The sequence below is a fragment of the Oreochromis aureus genome, linkage group 1, assembly GCF_013358895.1.
Source record: "Oreochromis aureus strain Israel breed Guangdong linkage group 1, ZZ_aureus, whole genome shotgun sequence".
Lineage (NCBI taxonomy): Eukaryota > Metazoa > Chordata > Actinopteri > Cichliformes > Cichlidae > Oreochromis > Oreochromis aureus.
Genome location: NC_052942.1, coordinates 12,299,304 through 12,324,383, shown reverse-complemented (window position 1 = coordinate 12,324,383; position 25,080 = coordinate 12,299,304). Strand labels below are relative to the sequence as shown.

The following is a 25,080-nucleotide window of genomic DNA, read 5'->3' as shown; positions in this document are numbered from 1 at the left end:
GTATCAGGCAGTTGGGATATTTTTAGCTGCCCCTAATGCCCCTGAACTGACAGTACACTCTATGCAATAGCATAATGCAACATCAGTGACAGAGAGTGATTAGGCCGGGGATGATTTTGGTGAGTGTAAATGTGAAATCTGATTATCCTCCATACTCTCAGCTCTGCAGAGGGAGGAGGGCTGGAACTAGAGAGAGGGGGAGAGAGTGAGGCTGGAGGAGAGATTCAGAGGGAAGGAGGGGTTAAGTTACCAATGTGCTGAGCCAATGGCTTTTCCACAGAGCAGCTGGCTGGCATCAGGGCAGGACAGGCCGCTCAGAGGAAGGATACCTTGAGGACGACTCTCACCCGCTAACTGTAGGACATTAAAGGTGACTTCTAGGAGGTGTTCATGGGATGCACTATCTACGCAGCCAGCCCTAAGGCCCTGCCAGCCGACGAGGCCCCAGGCCAGGACAGATACTATCCGGTCTCCCACTATCGCCACCCTCATGGTAACTGCAGTCAGAGGATAGCAGCCAGCAGAGCCAGGTCAGTGAACAGCACACAGGAAGTGTTTTTAGGATGGTTACACATTCAAGAACGCATCCCATCCATGTAAACATTACAAACAGAAAAAAAGATCACTGTTATAAACAGCAGTAGGAGATCCGTGTTCTATTTAAGTGTTTTTGCTTCTGCTTTGAAACATGAATGGCAGAGGAGAAGCAGGGATGAAGGGATCACCACAAATGTGTCAGCAGTTCAAGGTATCACATGTCTATGATAAGCCAATTAGTCATTACTGAAACCACAAAATGTGTGATTCAGGGTTTATTTGTGCGGCACTGTCAACTTAAAACGACCCAACACTGTAGCAGTGTTTGGACTGCGATTCCAAAAGTTAAACTCCTCAGTGCAACATCCTCTCTGGAAAGTGTCTCAGTTTGACCTTAGAGCCCGGACAGCTTGATGCTTGAACCTTTGCTATTTGTACATGTGCATAAAGAGAGGAGGGACAGCGGCAAAACCCCTTCAAACATCCTTAAACGATTCTCCTTTAAATCTTCCACTTGATGGTTTTGCACCGGCTGACACATTTGTTTCCATATGAGTGCAAAACATCTGCAATGTAACAAGGCAGCCATTACATGCCAGTTATTAATCGTTTACTATGAATGTAAGTCTAAAACGGCAGTCTGATAGTTTGCAGACGATACAATGTTACGCTGAATAATCTTTACAAAGTTATTTAAAAATACTTCTGAGATGTAATTATTTTTTATTTTATTCCATGGATAACGTGACCAATAACTAAGAGCTGAGACATTGCCTCTGAGTAACGCTTTATAATGACATTATACACTTTCAAACTCCTCAGCTGGAAACGGAAACATGTTGTTAACGTATAAAAGATAGACTGAAAGCCACGACCCCTCCCCCAATTAAAACAAAAAAATCTAACTAGTTTGATCTTTTACGTCATGTTTTTAATTTCCGTTATCTCTGCACGTGCAAACGAACGAGCCGTGCTGTTCTGAGCGTCTGCGAGGGGAAAAAATAGCCACCGTGTAATCCCCCGGCTGCTGTAAACAGTTAGCTAATAGGTAAGCTCAACCCACCTCTCCACACTCGGACTCACTTGAGAAGACGCTGCAGCTCAGCCCTATTTCCCTGCTTCAGCTTTAATTATTGTGGCGGGAAACTGGGTGTTTTTGTTAGTTTGTCGTGGAAAAGCAAAACATAAAAAATGAATTTGACGAGAAATACCGCTAAGACCTGAAGAATTTAGTAGAGCTACTGGAAAACAACACAGAGGTAAAAGCGACAGCAGCCTCTGAGCTACAGGTAGGAAACATTATTTATATCAAGCTAGCGACAAAAAACAGCAATGCTTCCGGAAATGCTTTAAAAAATAAATGCACCCGTGTTGCCTTTAGGGATTTACTGAGGAATTTAGAGATGTCGATGGTCTGTATAAATACTTGCTGATAGTGGAGTTTACCAAAATATACTTTTATGCCCCTTATAGCTTCTGCATGTCCATTTGCATTCTAAATTTGAACGCTTTCTGCTTTTATTTTGAAGGGCCCCGGTTATTCCGATATTTTCTCGTTTAGCTTCACGTCGTTGCTGCTTTTGGGAATACTGTAAAAAGCGGCGTTTATTCCAAGTCAAGCGCTGAACATGCGGATATACTTCACGAATATAATGTGTATGCAGACATGTTTGAAGTAGCCACTTAAATTGAAAAATATAAGTAAAATATCAAGTTATTTTCAAAACATGTTTACAAGCCCATAATCATCATGTTTATTACTACTAAAACTAAAGTTGTTAGTGGCCTATCAATTCGCCACGACATACGTACATTAAATTATTAAATGGGCTACTAACTAGAAATAACTAGAAACCTTTCAACAAAGCTATTAATTTCCCTTTCCTCCTCTAATCCCATTAAACTAATCACTCTGCTCCATTAAGTCTTAGGTAAGATGGACTTTTGAAGGGTTGTACTTCTTTAAAAACATACTTCTGTCATCAAAGGCTGTTTTGAGGTACTTGCACAATGGGGAGGTTTTTTTTTTTCTTTGACTGGTCTCAAGCAGTGCAGACCAGAGTCCAAAGGCTGTATATGTGTTTCATAGACCGACTGATTCAAGGACACAAAGAAAAGGAAACAAAATAATAATTATCCCGTGCCATGTGATGCACCAAAGCTCTGCAAACAAATATCCCTTGGGTTAGTGTTTTTCATGAGTACACTCTTGTCTGACTTACTGTACATGAGAGAAAGCTCCTGCTGGCAGCTTCGGTGTCCCTATAAGAGGAAGTCACCTTCAGCGTTTCAAGACACATTAAACCTTTTCTCCTGTAGATCCACTGTAAACAGCCCAGATGGTTTATTACTGAGACATCTAACCAGAGACAAAGTTCTTGGTTTAGTAGCCTCAAAAATGGACTTGACTTAAGATTGTAAAAGAAATTTGGAGGTATTTTCCTTGGTGCACTGGGCTACGAGGAAGCGAGAGGTGGAGAGAGCGCAGGGACAACCTCGGTGACGAGCAACCTTAACAAGATTAGAGTTTATTGGATTGAGGGATGTCTTGTGACAGCAAAAAATGTCCAGAGACAAAGAAGGACATGGAAGAGGAGAGGTGAAGAGAAGAATGGCTTTCAACTGAAAAACATTCATGCAAGAAACAAAGAAAGTGAGACAGAAGGAATGAAAGTTGGCCTAAAGAAAGGCCAAAGGTTAGAAGAGACCCCAACCTTTAGTTTATACATGTGTGTATTGTCTTTATGAGCACTGGTGTAAGATGATAGGTGGGACACTGCTTTGTTAGCTAAGCTTGAGGCTCAGTGTGGTTAATGAATGGGCAATGTATTGTTTGGCCTCATAATCGTGGCACAAACTCTCTCCAAGTTACAGCAGCGTCAACTCCCTGGCCAGCTCCAGCAGCAGGTTGAACGCAATGGAAATACTCATCACCCTGTTTTGTTGAGAAAAATGCAAAACTTACTGCTGGAATATTTAGACAGCTCTGTATTAATTATGTATTGATTCGTGGCTCCATGGGGACATCCAGCCATCTTTGTGGAGGCAGAGCACGGGTAGAATAGGAAGCCTGTTAAATCATTTTATATGAACTGATTCTTATCTGAACCGCGTGATATAAAACTGAAAAGCAGCAAATTCGCTTTGTCATTATCTCATGAATTATGAGCTTTGACAGCTTGTTCCTTCACATAAACCGACTACGTGTTGAACTTTCTCATCAAAAACAGGAAGGATTCATTATGAGATAGCTTCGAATGATCCTCCCGGTCTTGAAATACTGTGACAGAGCTCACCAGGCTGCTTCTTTTTTCAGCAGCATGGAATTCAACATAATGAATGACTGTCTCACCTCTTATTTACTTAAGAAACTGGTCAGCCTGGTATATTCTGTTTCAGTTTGCTCTCCTGGATGACATGAACAGTCCAACTTTAATCAGAGGTTTCAGTGCAGGCAATAATTGTCCAGACAGACATGCTAATATAGCCAGATGACTGTGAGAAAATCACAGGTTGTGGTGTATTTTGACGCAGCATTCATCGTCTACTTCCAGGAAACCCACTCAGACTAAATAAAACCTATTTTAGATGGCCTAAACATTCTCACGGTCAAACTCACAGCGATATAAAGTTGGTTTATCTCAGGGCTGTTTGTGTTGGTCATTATGATGCATTGCTATAGATTTTTCATACAATGTCTAGACTGTAAGCCCACAGCTTGTGAATGAGTTAAAGTCTTACCTCATGTTACTTAAGCAAATGTGAAAAAAATTGCAGCTCTTAGGTAAAGGGTCCATTTATCTATGTATCCACTGAGTCAAGTTTATCTCTTTGCAAGCTGATTTTCAGACTACAGCAAATGAAAATGAATGGAAACTATAACAGTGTGTATTTCTTTTCAAAGTAGGCCAATTAATATGTAAAAAAAAATTAAATAAAGATGCAGAAACGATTACTTTTTGCATTAAACTTCTTTGGGTTTTCACTCCACCATATCTCTTTGGAGTAACATTTACCCATATTTTGTAAAAAGCCTCTGTTCTGCAAATGCACAAGTCTCACACATTAGGGTTTTTTTTTCCCTTTTTAATTATTAAAAGAAACACTGTTAAGTAAGCACTAATTCAAGTTCTTTATATGTTCATTCTGAAGAGGAAAAAGTGTAAAAAAGAAGTGAGCTTTATGCAAATTCACGGTAATACAGCATCTGGGATCAAAAACTGCTCCTGAATCCTTTAAACTCTGCTTACGGAGTGAAGACCCCACATATCCTATACTTATGTATTCAGCCTTTCACCTCCCATTTAGTCCTCTGTGATCACAGACAACAAGTCAGATGTAACCTCAAGCACCAGACAGCCCCTATTGTTTGAACAGGTCAGCGGCTGACGCAAAACTTCTGCCTTCTGGCCAATTAGAGATAATATACTGGAAACTGCATGCAGGAGCCATATCCATCAGCACCTGTAATTAAACCAGAGCAGGTGGTAAAGACTTCCCCTCTCCCAGAGGTATAGCACAGGGCAGGCATGTGTTTGTGTCTGCATGTGTGAAAAAAAAGATGTGCAGGTGAGCGAGGAAACAAAATAGATGGGCTAGAGCTTTTCAGGTGAAGCTGTTATATGGTAAAAGCACAAACACTACAAGGGTAAACGTTTTTTTGTGTACCCAAAGAGTACCAGTCAGACTGTGGACTACTAGGACAATTCAAAAATGAATTACAATTTTATTTAAAAACGTATCCAAATTGAAAAAAAGGAAGTGAACACATTTCAAATGAATGTGATGTTGAACTTTGAGACAAAGCAAACTGCATTCAAAAATGAGTGAGATATAGTTACAGAGATCTTTATTCAATCGGGGGGAATGAGAACAAGGCAGTAGTGAAATTTCAAATTATACAATGGGTGTATAAAATAGGTACATACATACACACCCATTTAGACAAACACATATATAAAGGTATATAAAAAATGATAAGGATAAAATGTATATAATAAATAAAAGCTAAAATCTTTAAAAGTAACTAAAAGGTAAAATCGGAAGCTAAAAGTAGACCATTGACTTCATGGAAAGGATCAACAAATAAGCGGTGTCAGCTAAAAGTAGACAAATGTTAGGAGACAAACTATTGTGTGAATGCCTTTCAGCATTCACACAAGTACGTTAGACACTAGAAAAGCTGACGTAGCTACCATGAAGCCATCCATTGGTTTCTGAAGTCCCGCGCTGGAGCTGTAAGGTTTTCACAGAAAAATACATTTGACGAGATGCGCAGACTATGAAACCGCCTGCTCAGTGGGTTGTGAATTCTCCCACTGTACGACCAGGTTTTCACTAACCAGACATAATTTTTCATTCAGTGTGATCCAAAATGCGTGACTGAGCCCATTAACTCAGCAGGAAAGTGTTTACAGAGGTCAAATCAGAAAGCTGTTTTCCTGTACACTTCTATGGGTCCGCAAGTCTTTTTGCAACCACACCTATCGCCATCTGGTGGTCTTCAGATAAAATGTAGGTTAAAGGCACTAATGCATTTTATTAATTTGTCAGACCTCGAAGCCACGTCCATGTTTTATAGTGTCCATGGAAGTAATGGTTAGCTGAACGTCAGAGATAATCACAGTCAGAACTGCTAACTGCTAAGGACTGTTATACTGTTGATGCACTGTTTTGTTAACACCTATTTAAAGTACTGGATAAACCCTTGGACTAGATAAAAGCTATTAGATGCTACTTTAAGCTGCACCCTTAGTCACATGGCCTCACAACAGCAAGAAGCTGCACATGTTTGATTTAGCAGATTTTTATGCCAGAGGCCCTTCCTGACACTAAGCCTTTGGGGGGTTGCATCTTGATTGTTAGGTGACTTTCTTAACTACTAAATTGTACAGCCACTGCTTGACAAAAAACACTGATTAACAAATCAAACTGTCAACCACTTGAAAGTCCTTAGTTTGAAAAAGTTAGGGAAATATTTAATAGCTGTTTGCAGTTAGACAGGTGAAGTCAACCAGATAAGTGCAACAGATGTAAAGTTGAAATTGTAACTAAAAAGATTACACATGCAGGTCAGCATAAAAAATTTAAAAATGAGCTGAAAATTGATCAGCACTGACAATTTACTAAAAAGTTCTCTTTGTAAGAGCAGTTGTGTTAAATACCACGCAGCATCAAATAAAATATTACAGGTCGCATTAGTTAAGGGTACTTATTCATCTTAAAATGCTGTGACGAATGAAGTTTTTCTAGTTTATTTTAAGTGGTCTGATGAATCATCTATATTCGTTTTCCTTTGGAGCCTCATTATAGATGGAGATTGCGAGGCGTGTCTGATTGTTTGAAGCCATTTGCTGCCATCTATTCTGAACTGCGTGCACACCAACGTCAACGAGCCGTTAAAATGACTCGAGCCTCATTATCCATCACGGTAAACACTGAGCTGAGATTTGGTTCTCTCAGCGTTTCTGCTGAATCCACGCTTTACCGAGCCTGGTGTGAATCACGCTTTGCCCGGCTTGTTGTCAATCACAGCCTGCGAGGAGATATTGTTCTGAGCAGCTCACGCACAAGCAATGGTCATATTCATGGCTTCTTCTTCTCCTTTTCTCATCCGAGAAAAATTTATTTCATGTTGCACGTGGCGCTGAAAAGTGTATAAAGTGTATTTTAAAAAATGTTTGAGTCAGCTCACAGCAGCAGATCAGGTCAGCCATCTGCACAACCTCTGGGGTGCTCTGCTTCATTGTAGACATCTGGGAGAGGGTACAAACTGACCCAGTTTACACAAGCACAAGCACACAGATTTATTTCGCTAAGTAGATATTTTTAATGTAGTGCCAGTGAGCTGAGTCGGACTTTGAAGGTTGCGTCACCTCTGTGTTGATTTTGAAGACAGAGTCCACTTGTTTGGCCCATAAAGTTTTTGGGAATAGCTCTCTTTAAAGTCAAACCCAGAGGCAAAAACAAACCATTTTTTTTACACGTCTACATGGAGATCGAGCAGAGAGGTTACCCGCTGTTAACACAGAGCCGTGTGTTTGTGTATCCAGGGCCAGGAGCATGACTGAGCAGCAGGAGCAGAGCGAAGAAATAGGCCTGCTTTCAACGCAGGACCTGGACCCCTCCAAGGACGACGACACACACGGCCACTTCAGGCAAACCTTGCACACACAGACACACGCTGCTCCGCCGCACTCTTTCCATGTTTTTTTTTCATCCCACACACCATCTGTATCCTGTGCATGGTCACGGGTGTCAGCCCTAGGAGATTTATTTTCACAGCACTTATTTTGTGCTTTTATTTCAGCTGTATTTGATGTCAAACAATGGTCAAACACGCACACATACGGATAAAGAGACTGCAGACAGGATGTTTTTTTCTTTTCCCCCTTTAGGGTGTTTAAGAAGATATATTTTTTTCGGAGGAATTCTATAGTTATACTCGTAATAAAGTGCTTTAATCTAATGCATCATGCCTTTTGTGTGAGTATTCACATGGACATGTGTGTGTGTGCATCTGCAGATATACTGCATGTGTGTGTTGGTGTGTTATATAAGAAGGATTGAAGGCAGGAGCAGTGTAATCTTGGGGGAATCTGCTCTGGGATGGGATTTAGCCCTGAGGCACGGTGTGTCAGTAGACTCAGGGACTTGAACACTTTATGCACGTTAGCTTCAACTTGTAGCACCTCAATGAGCGGTGTGTCTATATTTGATTCACTTCCTGTGTGTAGCTCACTTCAATGCGGCTCTGTTCCAGCATGCAAATATTTACAGACTGTTTATAAAAGACAGACTTACGCTGTGGCTCTAAAATTAAAGCCAGTGCAGAAGAGCCTCTGACTTCTCAGAATTTATAGGAATGTATGAGGAAATGACCTGAATTCCCACTTCAATTAATACCTCAGTAGATACTAATGAGTTCACGAGCTCAGTCGCTGACTTTGAGACTTATTTAATACAACATGATATTATTTTAGTAAAACACGATCCCATAAAGAATCAAACAGTTGATAAAGCATGATTTTAGGCTACTTTTTGTTGTTGTTGTTAGTTTGTTGTTAGTCCAGCAGCTCTTTTGGTCTCAACTTTAACTTCCGTTTAGCGCCTAGCTCCGAACTGTTAAATGTTCCACTGTGTCATGGTGCTAGACATAACCTGGTGTTTATCACTGTAAGTTGATTAAAAGTTAATAATAATTTAATGTAACTAAAGAAGGATAAATTGAACATTCTGTAAAACCAAGCGATCAAAGGGGCTAAAATACCAAGAATTAGTAGATATTTACCTATCTAACCTCTTTTATTGTACAGAATCATTTGTTTGGATGCTTATGCAGCTCATACAGATATATATTTTTACGTATTTCAGTAATTGCTACACCAGTAGTTTTTCTATTTCAGTTAAAATAAGCAAAAGCAAAACAGGATTCAATTGAAAGCAAAGGATTAGTTTTTTTATTAAATGTCTTACATTTACTGCACTATTGTAAAGCAGTGAGAATTCTTATTGATTCTATTGTGCTCCACTGATTTCTGTGTGAAATATTTCAAATGAACTCAGATTTTCTCAGGAAACGCAGACAAAACATTTCACGCGTTCACTTTGATTTTAAACTCCCAATCATTCCTGTCTCGTCTCGTGGACACGTGTCATTTAGAGACGTATTCTCTCAGTGCTCCCAGTCCCAGTTTCCACTCCTCCAGCTAAATTATTGACTGCGAGTCCACTGCCACACTGGCCACCGATGGGAGGTGTTCGCCTTCTAATTTTAGGATTCAATTTAGGATTCTTTGAGCTTGTAATTAGTTTCACCATTTTGCCTCGCAGCCAAGGGCACTGTGACAGTCTAGTGCATGCATATACACACACGAACCCACGTGCCACAGGCAGCATTTTACTTTGTTTTTATTTCCAAACTTCAGAAGTGATGGTCGGGATCTTCTACCCCTGCTCTATGAGAAAGTTGTTGCTGCTCAGTATAAGTTGTGTTCAGGACATAACCAACACATTTTGCTACTGTTACTACTGTTTGCTTTTCCTTTATTTGGCTCACATGGAACATTTGATGATTTCCTCCCGAGCCTGTGCATTTCAAACCCTCTGAACAATGCCCAAAATAAACACGAAGCGAAACTTTAGTGGACCTGTCCATAACTGTATCATTCCATCATGACCTTGTTTGTACTGTAAAAAAATGCTTTATCTCAACACAAACCACAATCACAGCTATCCTGCAGTCACGTGGGAATGCCCGAAGCACTTTTGTCCCGATTTTTGCCCAAATGCACCTGCAGTATTGATTAAAAGCTGGATCTGGTGGAAAAGAGAGAGTGAGAGGGAGACAGATGGAGATAGAATACTAGAGAGCCTACTAGTCCCCACAGACCCGCCTGTGTTTTTAATAATCACTCTCTTCTCTCCACCTGAGAGTGCAGAGCCACTGTGTAGCCTATTTATAGGCGGGAACCAGCAGGCAGGGAGGCAGAGCAGCACACATGCACTGTTGTTCATAATGTGGTCACAAGATGATGAGGTGCCTGGAGGGGGAGGGGGCTTAATGAGGAAAACTGTGAATTTCGCATCTAGTGCAAGCTACATTAAATAATGAAACATTTGAAAGGTTGAACAGAGGTTAGTTTGCTCATCTAATGGCCAAATTATGGCTCTTATTTAGCTTGGTTATGGTTTACTTATTATTTATTTTGGTCTCTACGTTTGTATTAATGACACTTAATTTTCACATATTTTGGGTCATTTATTTCTTATAAAATTCACAGCATGTAACATTTTGTAAGTTAATGTACCTCACAATACAAGTAGATACTACAATAGAGCATAATATCTTAGTATAAAATCATTACATTTAAAATACAGATTGTAAAGAGACAGTCTGGCTACTTGGATTCATTGTCAAAGACTGTATACAAAAGATGGGTGTCACAGACTGCTGTTTTCGAGCCTCAGCTTAGAGATTTCAGCCATAGCTGAAGCTTAGCTTTTGGAGTCAAGAGATGGATTGGACACAGAATAATAATAATAATAATAATAATAATAATAATAATAATAATAACAATAATAAAAATAACACTTGAGACCATAATGCTATCAGAGAAATATTTACTGAGGGATTCAACCACAGGGGAATGTACTAATATTCTTCTATACAATCTAAAATTAATTTTGAAACCAGTGAAGTCTATCCTCTCTGGCTGTCTACAATGGCAATCATCAACAATTATTTGGGTCAGGAAGCAACCTTTCATACAGTCTATGCACATGACTGGATGATGTCAATGTTTTGTTTTGTTTTAAAGCAGACACATAATATAAGCTGGCTGGTATTCAATTCAGTTTTATTGATACAGCGCCAAATCACAACAACAGTCACCTCAAGGCGCTTTATATTGTAAGGTAGACCCTAGAATAATACAACAGATATATCACTTTAAGGTCTGTGAGGAGTACAGGAGTACCAGCAGGAGACCTGGCAGTGCTGGAACAGCTTTGCTCTTCTGTAAACAACAGTGACAAGCTCACACACACAAAGTCACACAGCCAGTAGGCTGACATAGCATTTATCAGACCCTCTGCTCTTTTATACTTTAAGCCTTCTTGGATATATAGGATTCATCTTTTCAACAACATTAATTTATCCTCTTGAGTTGGCTCAGTTGTCACAGAGATGGAGCTTTTTCAGGTTTGCACTTCTTACTCAGAACTTAAAGCAAACACTGAAGAAAGGTGCTATAGATGCAAACGATTACTGAGCTCACATGTCAGCATATCTGTCTCCAAGACAACTGAGCAATCTGTCCACTGAGCAAGATCATGTCATGTGTGTCGAGTGGACTTTGAGTTTTTCAAACCCCTGTAGGTGTTTTTATAAATTTGAAGTTACATAACATGTGACCACCTTACATTTGAGCAAAGGAGTCATCACTTTGGTCCTTTAGCATTATTTTAGAGGCGTCTTTCTGTGTTTTTTTTAAATCTCCTGCTCTTTCTCAAAAATATTTTACTGCTTTTTAAAAGTCTCACTCTCTAACATTTAAAGTGGTAACCGCTAGCTTCAGCTTTGACATACACCTTAGCTATAATGACATTATATTGTATTACAATATTTTTTTTTAAAAGTCACGTGAGAAACATCTTTAAATCCTAATTTTAGCAAATATTGAATCATACTGATAATCAGATCGATTTCTCGTGGTTTCATGGCTTTTCTCACATTACTTAGAGTACATAATATAATATTTAGTACTGCATTTTTCAGTTTTATCCAATATTTTTTCTGATGCTGGTGATTTTTAAATAAAGCTGTTTAACCTTAAATTGAACTGTGATGTAATTATCTTGGCGTCATCGTGACACGCACCCCGGCGGTCAGACTTTGTCATTCTCATCTCCACGGTGACAAAGAGCTGCATGGAAAAAACTACCAGAGTCAGAGAGAGTTGTTTAGGGACAGAGGTCATGCTATCTTCTTACCCAGAGGAGGATCTCTCCTCTGGGGGAGAGACGGGACACTGACAAGGGCAACAGAGAGGGGGGATTTTACATAATAGCATCTCATTGTATAAAGTAAAGGACGCTTTTCAAGGAGAATACAAAATGTGATGCTGAAGAAGTCGTGTTGAGAAGTAGATTTTCATGAAATATTATATAGTGCTTGCAAAAAGCATGGTGGGCTTGTGATAGCAGATGTGTAAAAAAAGGACAAAGAAAAAATAGGTATCATGAAAGTATTAACTTATTAAACACTATGATACTTTTGGTAATATTGATCAGATCAATGGCAACGTTATCTTAAAAATATGAAGATTATGGAACATCTAGTCATGTTGATCCATGTACTGAGTAAATGTACGTAAAAAAGGTAAATAAGGCTGTTGGTAAAAGTAGTTAAAATACAGTTATAAATACATCTATAAATATTTTGTGATCAGCCTGAAAATGATGGATTTGTACTGTATTTGTGTAAAAATAAGATGGACTAATAATTTATCTGACACTTGGAGGCTTCTTCATATTTTAACAGTATGTTTTTACTCGTAATGTGAGAGCAATGACTTTGAGAGGACTAGCTGATGTGTTTTACAGATGCGACAGACTTGGGCTCTGTATGATGGAATATACCAAGGTTCACTTTCTGCCCTTCGTTTGAAGCCTCTCGCTCTCGCACAGTGCGAGAAGTGGCTTCCACGGAGTGTGATAATTCGTCACAGTGCACGCGAAGCTTCAATTTGGTTTGGCCAGAGCTCCTGATTTATCAGTATCTCCTTCAGCAGCGCTCTTTTCGTATCAGCGCCGCGTTACATCTTGCTGTGCTCGCTGTCAATCACCCAGCCCTCTCAGAAAGATAGAGGAAGAAAGGCAAGTGTCTCAGAAAAGAAACCATCGAGAACACCCTGCCTTTTACTCTTTATTCTTGTATACATATCTTCTCCTTTTAAACCTCTTAACTGGAACAGCAGTATGTTTCAATGACATTTTCCTTAAAGGTCTGATTATACTGGATTTTATCTGCTGGGGGGAGGGGGGGGGGGGTTGTGTCTGCTTTAGTAAAAGATATGAGTATCATGCTGTGACATCTGCTGCAACACTCTGACTATTCCTCTTGAGGCAAGTTGGATGCCAGTTATATGTGTGTGTGCGTGTGTGCTCATGTTCTATTAAAAGAGTGACACAGATAATCTCCTGACATGGCCACTTTTTGTGTTTGAACAGCTCAGTGTTTATCTTTCTGTTGTTTTTTTATGGCAGCCCACATCTCCCTCCATCTATGCACATGCTGATGATTAACCAACCATTTGTCACGATGACGATTTTTGCCTTGTTTAGCTCACGTGACGACGTCAGTCTGTCTTCAAGTGTTCTTATATTTTTTAAAACGAATGTTTTTAAACAGCACATTGAGACGAGCTGGCGATAGATGGCATGTCATTATGTCATATGTCTTTCTAACTAAGTGTATTTTTTTTGTTTTATCACAGGTTTCAGCTGATCGAAGACCTGTCCTATGAAGATTTGAAGAAGTGTTACAGGGGCTCGGTGAGTCTGATCTCTTCTTTTTGCTCCTAACTGTGTCTGTGACCCAAGTCCAGTTAATTGTATTTTACTTTAAATACTCAATAAAAGTGGAACATCCTTTAAAACATTATTTTCTTTCTCTGTAGTGCTAAATTGAATTTGAAAGGAGATAAATGTGCTTAGTCATTAGTCACATCAATTGATTCCTGAAACATTTGGACTCCTTCATTTTAGTTTGTACCAGATTCTTGCCCCATTAAAAGAGAATTCACAGCGACGTTGTCATCAGTGAGTAGAAATAATACAACTGCACCACAAACTAAACCCCATAATACCATTTGAACTAATTTGTCAACAAATCATCCCCGAGTAATGGTTGCAGCTTTCACACGGTGGCATTTGAGCCCTCTGAATTACTGTAACCTACTGTAAGCTCCATAGTCCTGACGACAGGAGCTATTAATAGAAAGACAAAAACAGGAGCGGCAGATAATAACAAACAGAGCACCTACGAGTTGAAGGAAAGATAGATGAGCTACAACGGGACAGAAAGAAAAGAGAAACTTAATCTTGTGCTGGAGATAGCTAGAGGTGGAAGTGAGTCTGAGCTGCGAGAGAGGAGGGTGGGGAATGAATGAGCTCTGTTGTGCGTTCGAGGGAGGAAAATGGATGTTTTTTTTCATTGAACAAGGGAAGAATTTTAGGTGTGAGAGACTGACACTACAGACGAGATGCTGACAGAGGAGAAGAGGAAAGGAAAGGCGGAAAAAGAGCAGACTTCGAGTGAGAGTAGTGAGGAGTACCAGCGTTTTTTTATAGATGAGGGCAGAGTGTGTGTATGTGTGTAAAGGAGAAGAGGGAGGGTGTCAGCTGGGTGCTGTAAAGTGTAGTGTCACTGGAGGTGTATCTGAGAAAGAGAAAGACAACCTTGTAGTTGTGAAAGAGCTCAGTGGCTGTAAAAACCGAGGCGTCTGCAGCGCGTGTGTGTTGTGTGTGTGTAGGTCCGCACATTAGAGCCACGTGTGTGTTTGTAGGACGTGTTGACTAGAGGTAGTTGCACAGAGGCAGTCCTCTGTCACAGTACTGACCGACGACAGGGGAACAGTGTGTGTCTTGCAGCAGCTTGCTCCAGGCCTTGGATGTTCGCGAGTGTGTGTGTGAGTATGGTGCCAACGTGCTGAGCCTGGTGCAGAACTCGCGTCCTTTGAGGGAGAGGGTGGCGTCTGCGCCGAGCGAAGCCGGAGTGGCCGGTGGCGGCGGTGGTTCCGGTGCTGTGCAGGCAGGCCGGTCCGCCAAGGAGCTGCTCATGACTCTGCCCTGTCCCTCTGCACAGACTGTCAGCAAGTACAACTCGCAGTACCACAAACTGTTCCAGTGCGTGCCCAAGGATGAGATCCTCATGAAAGGTACTGTGTTTTTTACTCTGTTTGGCTCTAGCTGCTCATGTATAGTAACTGAAGTGAGTCAGTTAAGCAATCATGGGATTGAAAAAGATTAGTTTAATTGGTGGCAATTATCACGTAAATGAATTAGAAATAAAATGTTTGGCGACCTTGAAGTTGCAACGAATGAGTCATTACATGTTATTCATTAAAAAGGTAACTTAATCCATTTTATATTGTTCTTTTCTTTTATGTAACTCAACCTCGGGCTTTTCAGGTGTCTTTAAACATCTCCAACTCCTCCCTAACCACACCTGTAATCTTTTGTATATCGTGTAAAAATAAAAAATAAGATGTTTAGCGAGACGTAGATGTACAGTTTGAAGGGATTTGCTGACCGTCCAGCAGTCACGGCGTAGCCTCGGTGGCTTCACACGCCTCTGCTCAGTCCTGACCAGAGCTGCAGCTTCACCCATCCGTCACCTCACAAACTAGAGCTGCATCAGAAGTCACTCCCCTGTTCTTTCATTCATAGCTCCCTCTACTGAAACTCGATAGTGAGAAATAAATGGAGCTTCTTTTTTTTGCATTGTGTTTTTGTTGGCAGACATTAATGTGCATGCAGAGGGCGTGTACTTTACTTTTCAGGTTTTTAAGTAAAAATGCTTTTAGTAGAATAATTTTTTTTTACTAAGCTTTTTAAGGTTTTCTTCATCAAGTTTACTGTTGTTAGAAGTGCTTTTGTCTCTTCTATCCTCAGTGTACTCCTGCGCTCTTCTTAGAGATATCCTCCTACAAGGCCGGCTATACATTTCCAGAAACTGGCTGTGTTTCTATGCCAACCTCTTCGGCAAGGACATCAAGGTACGAATGACTGGCAGACAGCTTAATAAATTTCAACCGACTGAGAAACTTGAACCGGGTTACTCCCTGTCAGAGTCTGACAAGCGAATCTGAAAAACTTACAAACTGATTGGACAAATTATTTGTCTGAAAGTCAGTCAGGCTTACAGGCTGAGGTGAGGTTTCACAGTCTTCTCCAAAAGTTGAATCTGTTCATCTGGACGCAGCGTTTTGTGGGAGAAACGTTTCGTCACTCATCCAAGTGACTTCTTCACTCTCTTCAGTCTCTGAGACTGAAGAAGTCACTTGGATGAGTGACGAAACGTTTCTCCCACAAAACGCTACGTCCAGATGAACAGATTCAACTTTTGGAGATTTACTTTCCTGGATGATTGAGAATGCATCAAGACGTTTCACAGTCTTCCACGTATAAAATGCCTCTGTCTGTCTGTATGTGCGGTGAATTTATATACGAGGGCCAGTTAGACTTACTGAACCTTTAACCTAAACCAGCTATGTTATTTTCTCTTTGATGTTGTGCAGTGTACCTTTTCCTTCATTTCCTTGAAACCAAACCTCTCCTAACATTTCAGTGACAATAAGCTACTTATTCAGACTGCATTCCTCACATTCTGACTGAAATAAGACACGCTTCATGTCCACTTTGAGCTTTCTCCGAGGGCTTTTCCTCGATGAATATTAGCTCTACCTTCCGTGGTACCATCTACTGAAATCACAAGGGTGTTATTTTCTCATCACCCTGCTTTAAAAATCAACTTTTTCATTTTTTTCCTTAGGTGGCCATCCCTGTCGTTTCTGTGAGGCTGGTGAAGAAGCACAAAACAGCAGGCCTCGTACCCAATGGCTTGGCTATCACCACAGACACCGGCCAGAAGGTAAACATTACAGTCACCATAAACTGAAATGCTCATGCTGATTAGCTCAGCAAGGGCGTTTTTTCCACTGAAGCTGAGATGGAAAAAAATAGAACGGCGCTATAGTTAGAAGCAGAGTGAAGTCGCAGCTTGCTAACACAAGAGAGCGAAAGGTTTTTCCACCATTACAGCAATGTTAAGATGAGCCTCTTAACTTCCTGTCACACCAGATTTAACCTCTCATCAGGTGGTGCTTTCAAGGACAATTTGCACCTTTCAGCTCTCGCCCTGGCCCCAACAATGCGTGAATAATAATAGCTACATTAGCATCTAGTTAAATCTGGGTAATTCATCTTCAACTGCCAATTAGTACTGCGAAAAAAAAAGACCTATAAACACACCGAAGTCAGTGTGGCCCAGAGGGTGAAAAATGTTTTAATGAATTGTTCCACCAAATTAATTATTTGTGTGCACCGTGCATTGTGCTGAGGGAGAGAAGAGGGGCAAATTAACTCATTTTTAAAAGCACGATTTGCTCACTCGAAGGAATGATAACAAAAAAATGATAACAAAAAAATGGTGAACCTACAAATTTAAAGTTGTGATTCATCAAAACCCACAAAAGTGGCAGCACTCTAGTAATTTACAACTGAACTCTATCATGTTGCCCTATATTTATAGAGTAATGTGGTCAAACATTAACTATGCTGCGTTACATATAAACCACATATCAAGGTTAGAAATACTGTCAGCTGACAAGATAGAACTGAGATCATTGTTTCCATTGTTGTCATGTTTTAAAATGTTCTGCTGTAAACCTAAATAGATAAAGATAGAGGCATATTTTGTTTGTTTGTTTATTTTACAAGGAAATATTTTACTGAATATTCTTTCTAATTGGAGCAGACATATGTCCGCACACATATACATAAAAGAGCAGCTTCCTCAGCATTATGAGAATCAAAAAGCTTAAAGCTATTCTATCATTATACGACCTATATAATGCACCAAATCACAGTATTCAATAAATAGTCCTAACAATAGATCTTCCCACTGTAAAAAGCTTCCTCCCAGGATATACAACCTCTGTCTTTACCTTCAGTTTCTTTCATTCCTTCTTTATTTCTCCTTACACTGTGGCTGTGGCTACAATGTAGCTTGCCATCACCAGTGTGTGAATGTGTGTGTGAATGGGTGAATGACTGGATATGTAAAGTGCTTTGGGGTCCTTAGGGACTAGAAAGGCGCTATATAAATACAGGCCATTTACCATTTACACTAACTCAGCTGATCAAATAGTGTGCTAAAATCCATTCCTACCAACTAAATGACCTCAGAAGATGAATCGTTTTTTATATTTACATCCCATAATGTGACTCACCGGACAGCACGTTACTGTATAGCGTCATCTTATTTAAGGAGTTAAATCAAAGACACACCTGTGTTGAAGCATGTGACAGACATAACATAATTAGTCGGGACTGTTTATCATCTTAAGTCGGTAAAAGCGACTGATAACGCACGCACGCACAATGATTCAAATTTCCATCCAGGTCAAAGGAATATTGGTACGTGAGCCAAAATGGGATTAGAAAAATAATCTGTCTCTATGTGTTGGTGGTCCAGGTGACTTTTAACAGATTTTTTACATTCTTTATAATCAGAATATAAATATTTATATGCTTGTCTGCAGCCATAAATGTACTGCATGTGGACTAACATCATAAGCATTAGTATTATGGTGGAAGCAGGGGGAAATGTGAAACACAAATAATCTCTTGTGTTGTTCTCAGGTGTTTACTGCACAGTAAAAATTATATTGATAAAGTTAACTGAATGTTTATTTCCCTTTCTCTTTTTTATGTTCTCAGTATGTATTTGTGTCTCTGCTATCAAGAGACAGTGTATATGACGTCCTCCGCAGGATCTGCACACACCTGCAGGTGGACACACACACACATATAGATCTACACTGCTAATTTAATTTGTCGTGGTGTACATGTTAGTTACAGAAGTGATCTGCTTTTCCTCTTCAGGTCAATGGGAAGAGTCTGAGCCTGAAGCAGTTCATGGAGGAGCCAACCTTATCCCTGGTCAGTGAGGACATGTCACCACTTTTTGAAAAAAAACCCCCAAAACCTGTTAAAAATCATAAAACTGTAAAAATTAAAGCAAGTGTACCCCTGAAGTAGCTTGAAACACTGATCAGAGGGCTGACTAACCTTCCTACACAGACAGGATCAATAGATCATTTTGTTGCAGCTGCAGCCTCACAGTGCATTATCACCGAGTCTGCAAGATGCTATCAAAGAGCTCTCTGAAGTCACCTTGTGTGTTTGTGTGCATGAACACACACACACACCACAGGTTACACTGCGACAGAACAGCTTTTGTATGAAGGAATAATTAAGTTCTGTTAACGTACTTGTCCTTGATCATACTCTAGCCTGGACTGATAATAATCATGGAAACAGGGTGTTTTATTATCATGTCATCATACTATGGCAAAAGTGAAACATCCAAGAGTTTTTAAAAGTTTATACCTGCATTATTACCAAAACAAAATTATTTACACCCAGATTTTTTTCCTTGCAACCTTACAGGCTTTGATCTAATTTAAGGCTTTTTACTTTCAAAGAGGCTTTACTATATTACTAATATAATAACCATTTATTTAGACTAAAACCAGACGTGTGCTGACAGCTCATGTGTTGATCTGTTGTTCTCTTCCTCCTGTGCCACAGGATGACTTCCCAGCTCCAGACGAGTTCCCAGTGGTTGATGAATTCCCATCAGTGTTAAAGTGGAGAAGGAAACCCTCGGTCGTGTCTGTGTCCTCCTCCCTCCCCGACCTCCTGGGGAACTCAACCAGCAGCCTGAGTGCCACAGACACACCCTTCAAATCAGAGCAGCAACTCGAAGGTGATAAAACTAGATAATGATGCAGTGTTACATCATAGATACAAAGGTCAAGGCTTCACGCAAGGCCACGTAATCGCAGGGTCTTGTGACTTTTGACTAATTGAGTTTTATGACACAACAAAAGGGAAGTAATCTCACAATCAGGTTTTCAGTCTCCGTTTAAAAATTATAATATTATTTGTCTGTATAACATGTCCCAGTGGTAAAGCTACAGATTTTCACAGGAGTGCAGCATGGAAAGAAAATCTACTGCCAGCAGGGCAGTGGAATAAAGTGTCTCCATTATGTCCTCTAAGAGTATTGTATTGTATCTTTATTTTAAACATTTTAATTTTGGGGGGTGTATAAAAATTTTAAGCTGTAAGGAGGTGTTAATCTGTGAGGTTTATGGGTAAGAAGAAGCCATTTTTAGTATGAGGTAAATTAAATTTGGAGAGACTGAAAACATGTTGTTACTATGTGTTTTCTAAATGTCATTGATTTAGTAGAAGAAGACTAATCAATTTAACATTAATAGACACTGCTCAGAAAAATGAAAACAACACTTTGAAAACATATCAGATCTCAGTGGGAAAAAGAATCTTCATGCTGGATATCTATAAAGATGGACTGGATGCCACATTGTTTGATGGGCATAAAAATGATCAGCCTACGGAGGGCTGAATTCAAATATAACCCAAAAATCAAAGTGGAAAAAATGTTGAAATTGATCTTGGACCTGGACCCGGGCATCACTGAGTTCCTGGACAGTCTGAGGTGCAACCTGGACTGAAACATAATGCCCCAGAGGTGTTTTATTGGATTTAGGTGAAGCAAGAGTGGGGGCCAGTCAGTGCTGTCAATTCTTTCATCCTCTTGCCAAATGAGGCCGGCATTATCGTGTACCAGGAGGAACCCAGGACCCACTGCACCAGCGTAGGGTCTGAAAGTGGGATTTCATCCGATACCTAATGGCAGTCAGGTCGCCGTTGCCTGGCCTGTAGAAGTCTGTGTGTCCCTCTATGGATATGCCTCTCCAGACCAGTCAGTCATCCTGAACCATGTTACATGTTGCCATGTTTGCCAAATGCAAAACTAGTGAAAAAACAGTCAGAAAAGATGAGTAGGGAAAAAATCAGTAAATATCCCAGAAGTTCAATTAAATTGATGCTATACTCTTATTAAATTGTTGTGGGTTTTTTTGAGCAACACTTATTTGCTGTTTAACATTTTTATTGTTAGTTGAATGCTGTGCAGACAGAACATGTGAGTGAGTGAGGGGGGGGCATTGGGAGAGTGCTTTTGGATTGCAACGTTCCTCTTATGCAACAACACATTAAGCCTCAAATGGAGATTAAATCATTTGAGGGGCTTGTATTAAAAAGCTTTGGGCGGGTGCAGATTAAGTAGAGATTATGACGAGCAGTGTCTGCCGTCCAAGTTGTGTGAGGACAGCTTCCACGTTATCTGCTGAATATCGTTTCTACATACTCTCCTCCAATAATGCCGCTCTCCATTAAATGTCAGAGCAGCGTGAGCTTTTGTGTACGTTATTGTCACAGCTCGCCTGTGGAGTGGAAAGCTGGGATGTAAGTCAACACCATCCATCCATCCATCCATCTTCATCCGCTTTATCCGAGGCCGGGTCGCGGGGGCAGCAGCCTAAGCAGAGAAGCCCAGACCTCCCTCTCCCCAGCCACCTCCTCCAGCTTATCCGGGGGAACACCAAGGCGTTCCCAGGCCAGCCGAGAGATATAATCTCTCCAGCGTGTCCTGGGTCTGCCCCGGGGCCTCCTCCCGGTGGGACATGACCGGAACACCTCACCCAGGAGGCGCCCAGGAGGCATCCTTGTCAGATGCCCGAACCACCTCAACTGGCTCCTTTGACTAAGTCAACACCTGTATTACAATTGCTTTATCTCACCACAAAAACACACACTAGTGTAAAAAAGAAGAATGCACATGTCAGGCACCATGTAATAATAACAGAGCAGTATGGAGGCTGTGGTTCTGTATGACGCAGACTGTTTGCACTGTTTACAGTGAATGAAGAAAAAGGTAGAAACAGAATTAGAGTATTTATTTATGACTCCTCAACTCTGGATATCCTTTTCAGGGAATATATGAAAGCACTGTAATTGCACTTGAGTGGTGGACAGGCAGCAATATTTAAAGGGAAATATGTGGTACAGTCAACCACTATTAATGGTTTTATTATACTGTGTGTGTGTGTTACAGAGCGAGCTCTGCAGACAGACAGAGGTCTTTTATCTGAGCCAGTGGCAGAGTTGGGCCAGATGGAGTACCAGCTGCTCAAGTTCTTCACCCTGCTGTGAGTATACTGAGGAACATACAGACACCAACAACACCACCTTCATCTCCTCCAGGAGCTGACTCACAGCTACACACACACACACTAATGCAGAAATATAAATAGTGGGTGATTGACTCATAGTGAACACAGGGGGTCAGAGCTGATAAAACACTTTTTATTTTGTATTTTTCCCACACAACAAGTTTCCTCCCATGAAACTTTTCTAAGATTTGTCTCTTATATAAATAAATCATTTAAATTTAGGTGCTCTTTTCTCCACCTGGGAGAAAATCCAGAAGGCAATCGGTCAGTCTGCTAGCTGTTTGTCATGTTGCTGACCCCTGACCCCTGTCTGAATAAGGGGAAGAGACTAATCTCTCTGAGATATAACAGACTTATTCAGAAGTAGATAAATAGGTAAATCATCACGTTATTATCACTATGTAATAATGCAGAGTATATTTTAAAACTACAGCTAAGTTATGTTATATAAAAGTCCCAACATTTCATTTTATTATTATTATTATTATTATTATTGTATATGAATGACTGTGGCTGCATAAAAAGAAAGAAAACACATTGAAAACTTTGATTTGTTACAGAATCATTTCTTACTCTTCTTTAGGCTGAGTTGTTGCAGGACAGTGTAGCCAAACGCCACCACCCAGTGTTCATCAAAAGGCATTACAGCCCTCATACTTTATTACAAGAGTCATTACTATCAGCAAAGATGACATACACTTTTTATTAGACCAACGCGTGCATCTTTTCTTCTGTCTTCAGTATTATTCTCCTCATCTTGTCATCGTGCTACTTGGCCTTCCGTGTGTGCAGTCTGGAGCAGCAGCTGTCTTTCCTTGGTAACCCAAATCTACCCCTGAGAGAAAGGTAAGTAACGTGGTGTCCGTGGCATCATCAGTGATTTAAATAATGTCAAACTGTGTAATATGGGTGCTGCTATGGGTCACCTGGTTAAATATGCAACCACACTGCAGAAGACTGGGTTTAGCCCGACCTGTTATTCCCTGTTGCTCTATCCCTGCTGTTCTGTCTACTATTACAAACAAAAATAAAGGCTAAAAAAGTATAATCTGAATAATTATAAGTGGAATTTGCAGAAATAAACAAAAAATATCAGTAATATTATTAAGTTATGATTATTATACTGTATTATTTTATGATATTTTGTATTTTGTTAATTCTGTTTAGCAGGAACAGTACTGATTAATGCTGTGCAGTACTGCTGTATGTGGGAGCAGGTGTAAAGACTGATAAATAACGGCACATTTCTGGTGTCAGAGTCCACTAACCAGGCTGCTTTCTCCTCATCTAGATAACCACCGCTGTCCGCTGTGAGCCGTCAGACTGGCTGCTGTTTGCTCTCCTCCCGCCTCAGAGTCGACGATGCCCTTCTGCACAGATCCAGGACCTGCTTAGAGCCCAGAACAGACCAACCCCCGCACCAGCTGCACCGCGCAAAGGTGCGACAACAACCCAACTCCGGGCTCCTTATGGACCTTCCCACCAGGGAACGAGTTCCCAATCAGTGATCACTTCCAGACTATGCAAACAGACTGTCTATTTTTTTCTAAATATAATGTAGGTTTTTACTTTAGATTACGATTGTCTCCCAGGACCTGTCCCTCTCACCGACATTTCATCTTTAACCTGGTGACGCCTCAGTGTAAGGCGATCCTGAAATAGTGAGTAGATTACTGTTGAATCTGCTGTTTGTGGCACTGATCATTTTTTTAGTAGCTGAGCGATAATTCAACACATTAATTACTTGAAAAAAGACTGATAATGAAGACGTCAGGCACGTTATGGGTGTAGCTTGCACATCTCACCATACTGTGACTGACAAAAGCTGGACTGAACCAGATGTATTCTTCTTATTTAACCTCATTTCAAAGGATAAAACTAGTTACCACTATGCACTTTCTCTTAGTACAGGTCCACATGATTTCAGATGTATGTGACTGTTTGAATCATTTTTCATGATATTTATGAAAAAAGGTAATGTTGCAAGCACAGGCTGTTGACTGAATGAAGTTACATGTCATTTAATTTGATAAACTGGAACGATCACATCACTTGTGGGTGTTAACTGTAATGTGAATGGGACGATTAGATGACATGCACCTCCTTTGTTTTTCACTGTATCACTAGTCTGCTGTGTGACAGGTGTTCCCCAGGTTCTTTTATACGTTTCAAATGAAGAGTTAAGACTTAAAATAACACTGATGTGTCATATTGTTGACTGATGATGAGTTTTCAGACATGTGACATGTAGCCCTCAAGTCCTATTTTGTGAAATCCCTGTGAATTAAATTGGAAAACAGTGTAAATAAGCAAAAGAGAGAAAAAAAGTCTGTGGCTTTTACTTGTTTTTCTGTCAATTTGGGTGCCAAGACTTTTACTGTCTGGTTTTCCATGCTGTCATATTGGCACTGCATACACGACCACAAAAAGGCTGGACTCCAAGAGCACTGCAAATTTCAGTAACCTCCACAGCTCAGCCTAAATTATAAAACTGGCTCACGATGTTGGCAGAATCACTCGGCGCTTAATAAATTACATACGGTACGTTGGCCGAACATCGCTGGCACCGGGTTTTCTTTCCGATGAAATCAGTTTAAATTTAATAAATTGTCACCGTTTTTCATGCGCTGAAAATGTCTACTTTGTAACATTTTAACTATGAAAAACAACCTTGACGTTAGAAAGGAATACATGCCACATAGACATCAACACTGAAAATCACGTGGTGCTCAATAAACTCAAGAAAGAGGTTTCTCATCCTGCACAGGAACCGTATGACCTTAGGAATGACGTGGGGCTCGATTCAGCTTTTAACTAAACCCAGAGCCAAACAGCAATGCGACAAATGTGTTGTCGATTAATGATGTGGAGTCCTTGTTACATGTGACCCTGAGGGTAAAAATTTGCTTATTTAAATACAAATATTCACTAAAACTTGTCTGAGGAAGCAGAAAATCACAGGTGAGTAATTCAGTTAGATTAAATTAATTTAAAAAAACAGATAATGTATCTGCTTCTCTGGATGAGCACATTAAATGACAAATTCATCCATACAACAATCGGTGGGTTGGAGTCGATCCCAGGTAGTCCATTAAACTGAACCCTCACATTCACACCTGCAGTCTGTGATATCCAAGCCTTGTGCCTTTGG

The 25,080-nt window shown here is 40.3% G+C and overlaps 1 protein-coding gene across 3 annotated transcripts; it reads left to right on the top strand.

Annotated features, from left to right (window-relative positions):
• The first annotated feature begins 69 nt into the window (after positions 1-69).
• gramd2aa (GRAM domain containing 2Aa) lies at positions 70-24,256 on the top strand. 3 transcript variants are annotated; one of them, XM_039607984.1, is made up of 12 exons: positions 70-530; positions 7,590-7,694; positions 13,536-13,593; positions 14,678-14,978; positions 15,715-15,818; positions 16,595-16,693; positions 18,544-18,615; positions 18,709-18,765; positions 19,417-19,594; positions 21,812-21,905; positions 22,671-22,775; positions 23,221-24,256. In XM_039607984.1, the coding sequence occupies exons 1-12, from the start codon at positions 391-393 to the stop codon at positions 23,222-23,224; spliced, it is 1,317 nt and encodes a 438-aa protein (XP_039463918.1). In that variant the 5' UTR covers positions 70-390; the 3' UTR covers positions 23,225-24,256. The 3 variants fall into 3 exon arrangements, with proteins under 3 accessions (XP_039463918.1, XP_031600392.1, XP_039463927.1); XM_031744532.2 differs by having other exon boundaries at positions 77-530; positions 14,906-14,978; XM_039607993.1 differs by lacking the exon at positions 70-530 and adding an exon at positions 1,619-1,826.
• The last annotated feature ends 824 nt before the right edge of the window (positions 24,257-25,080 follow it).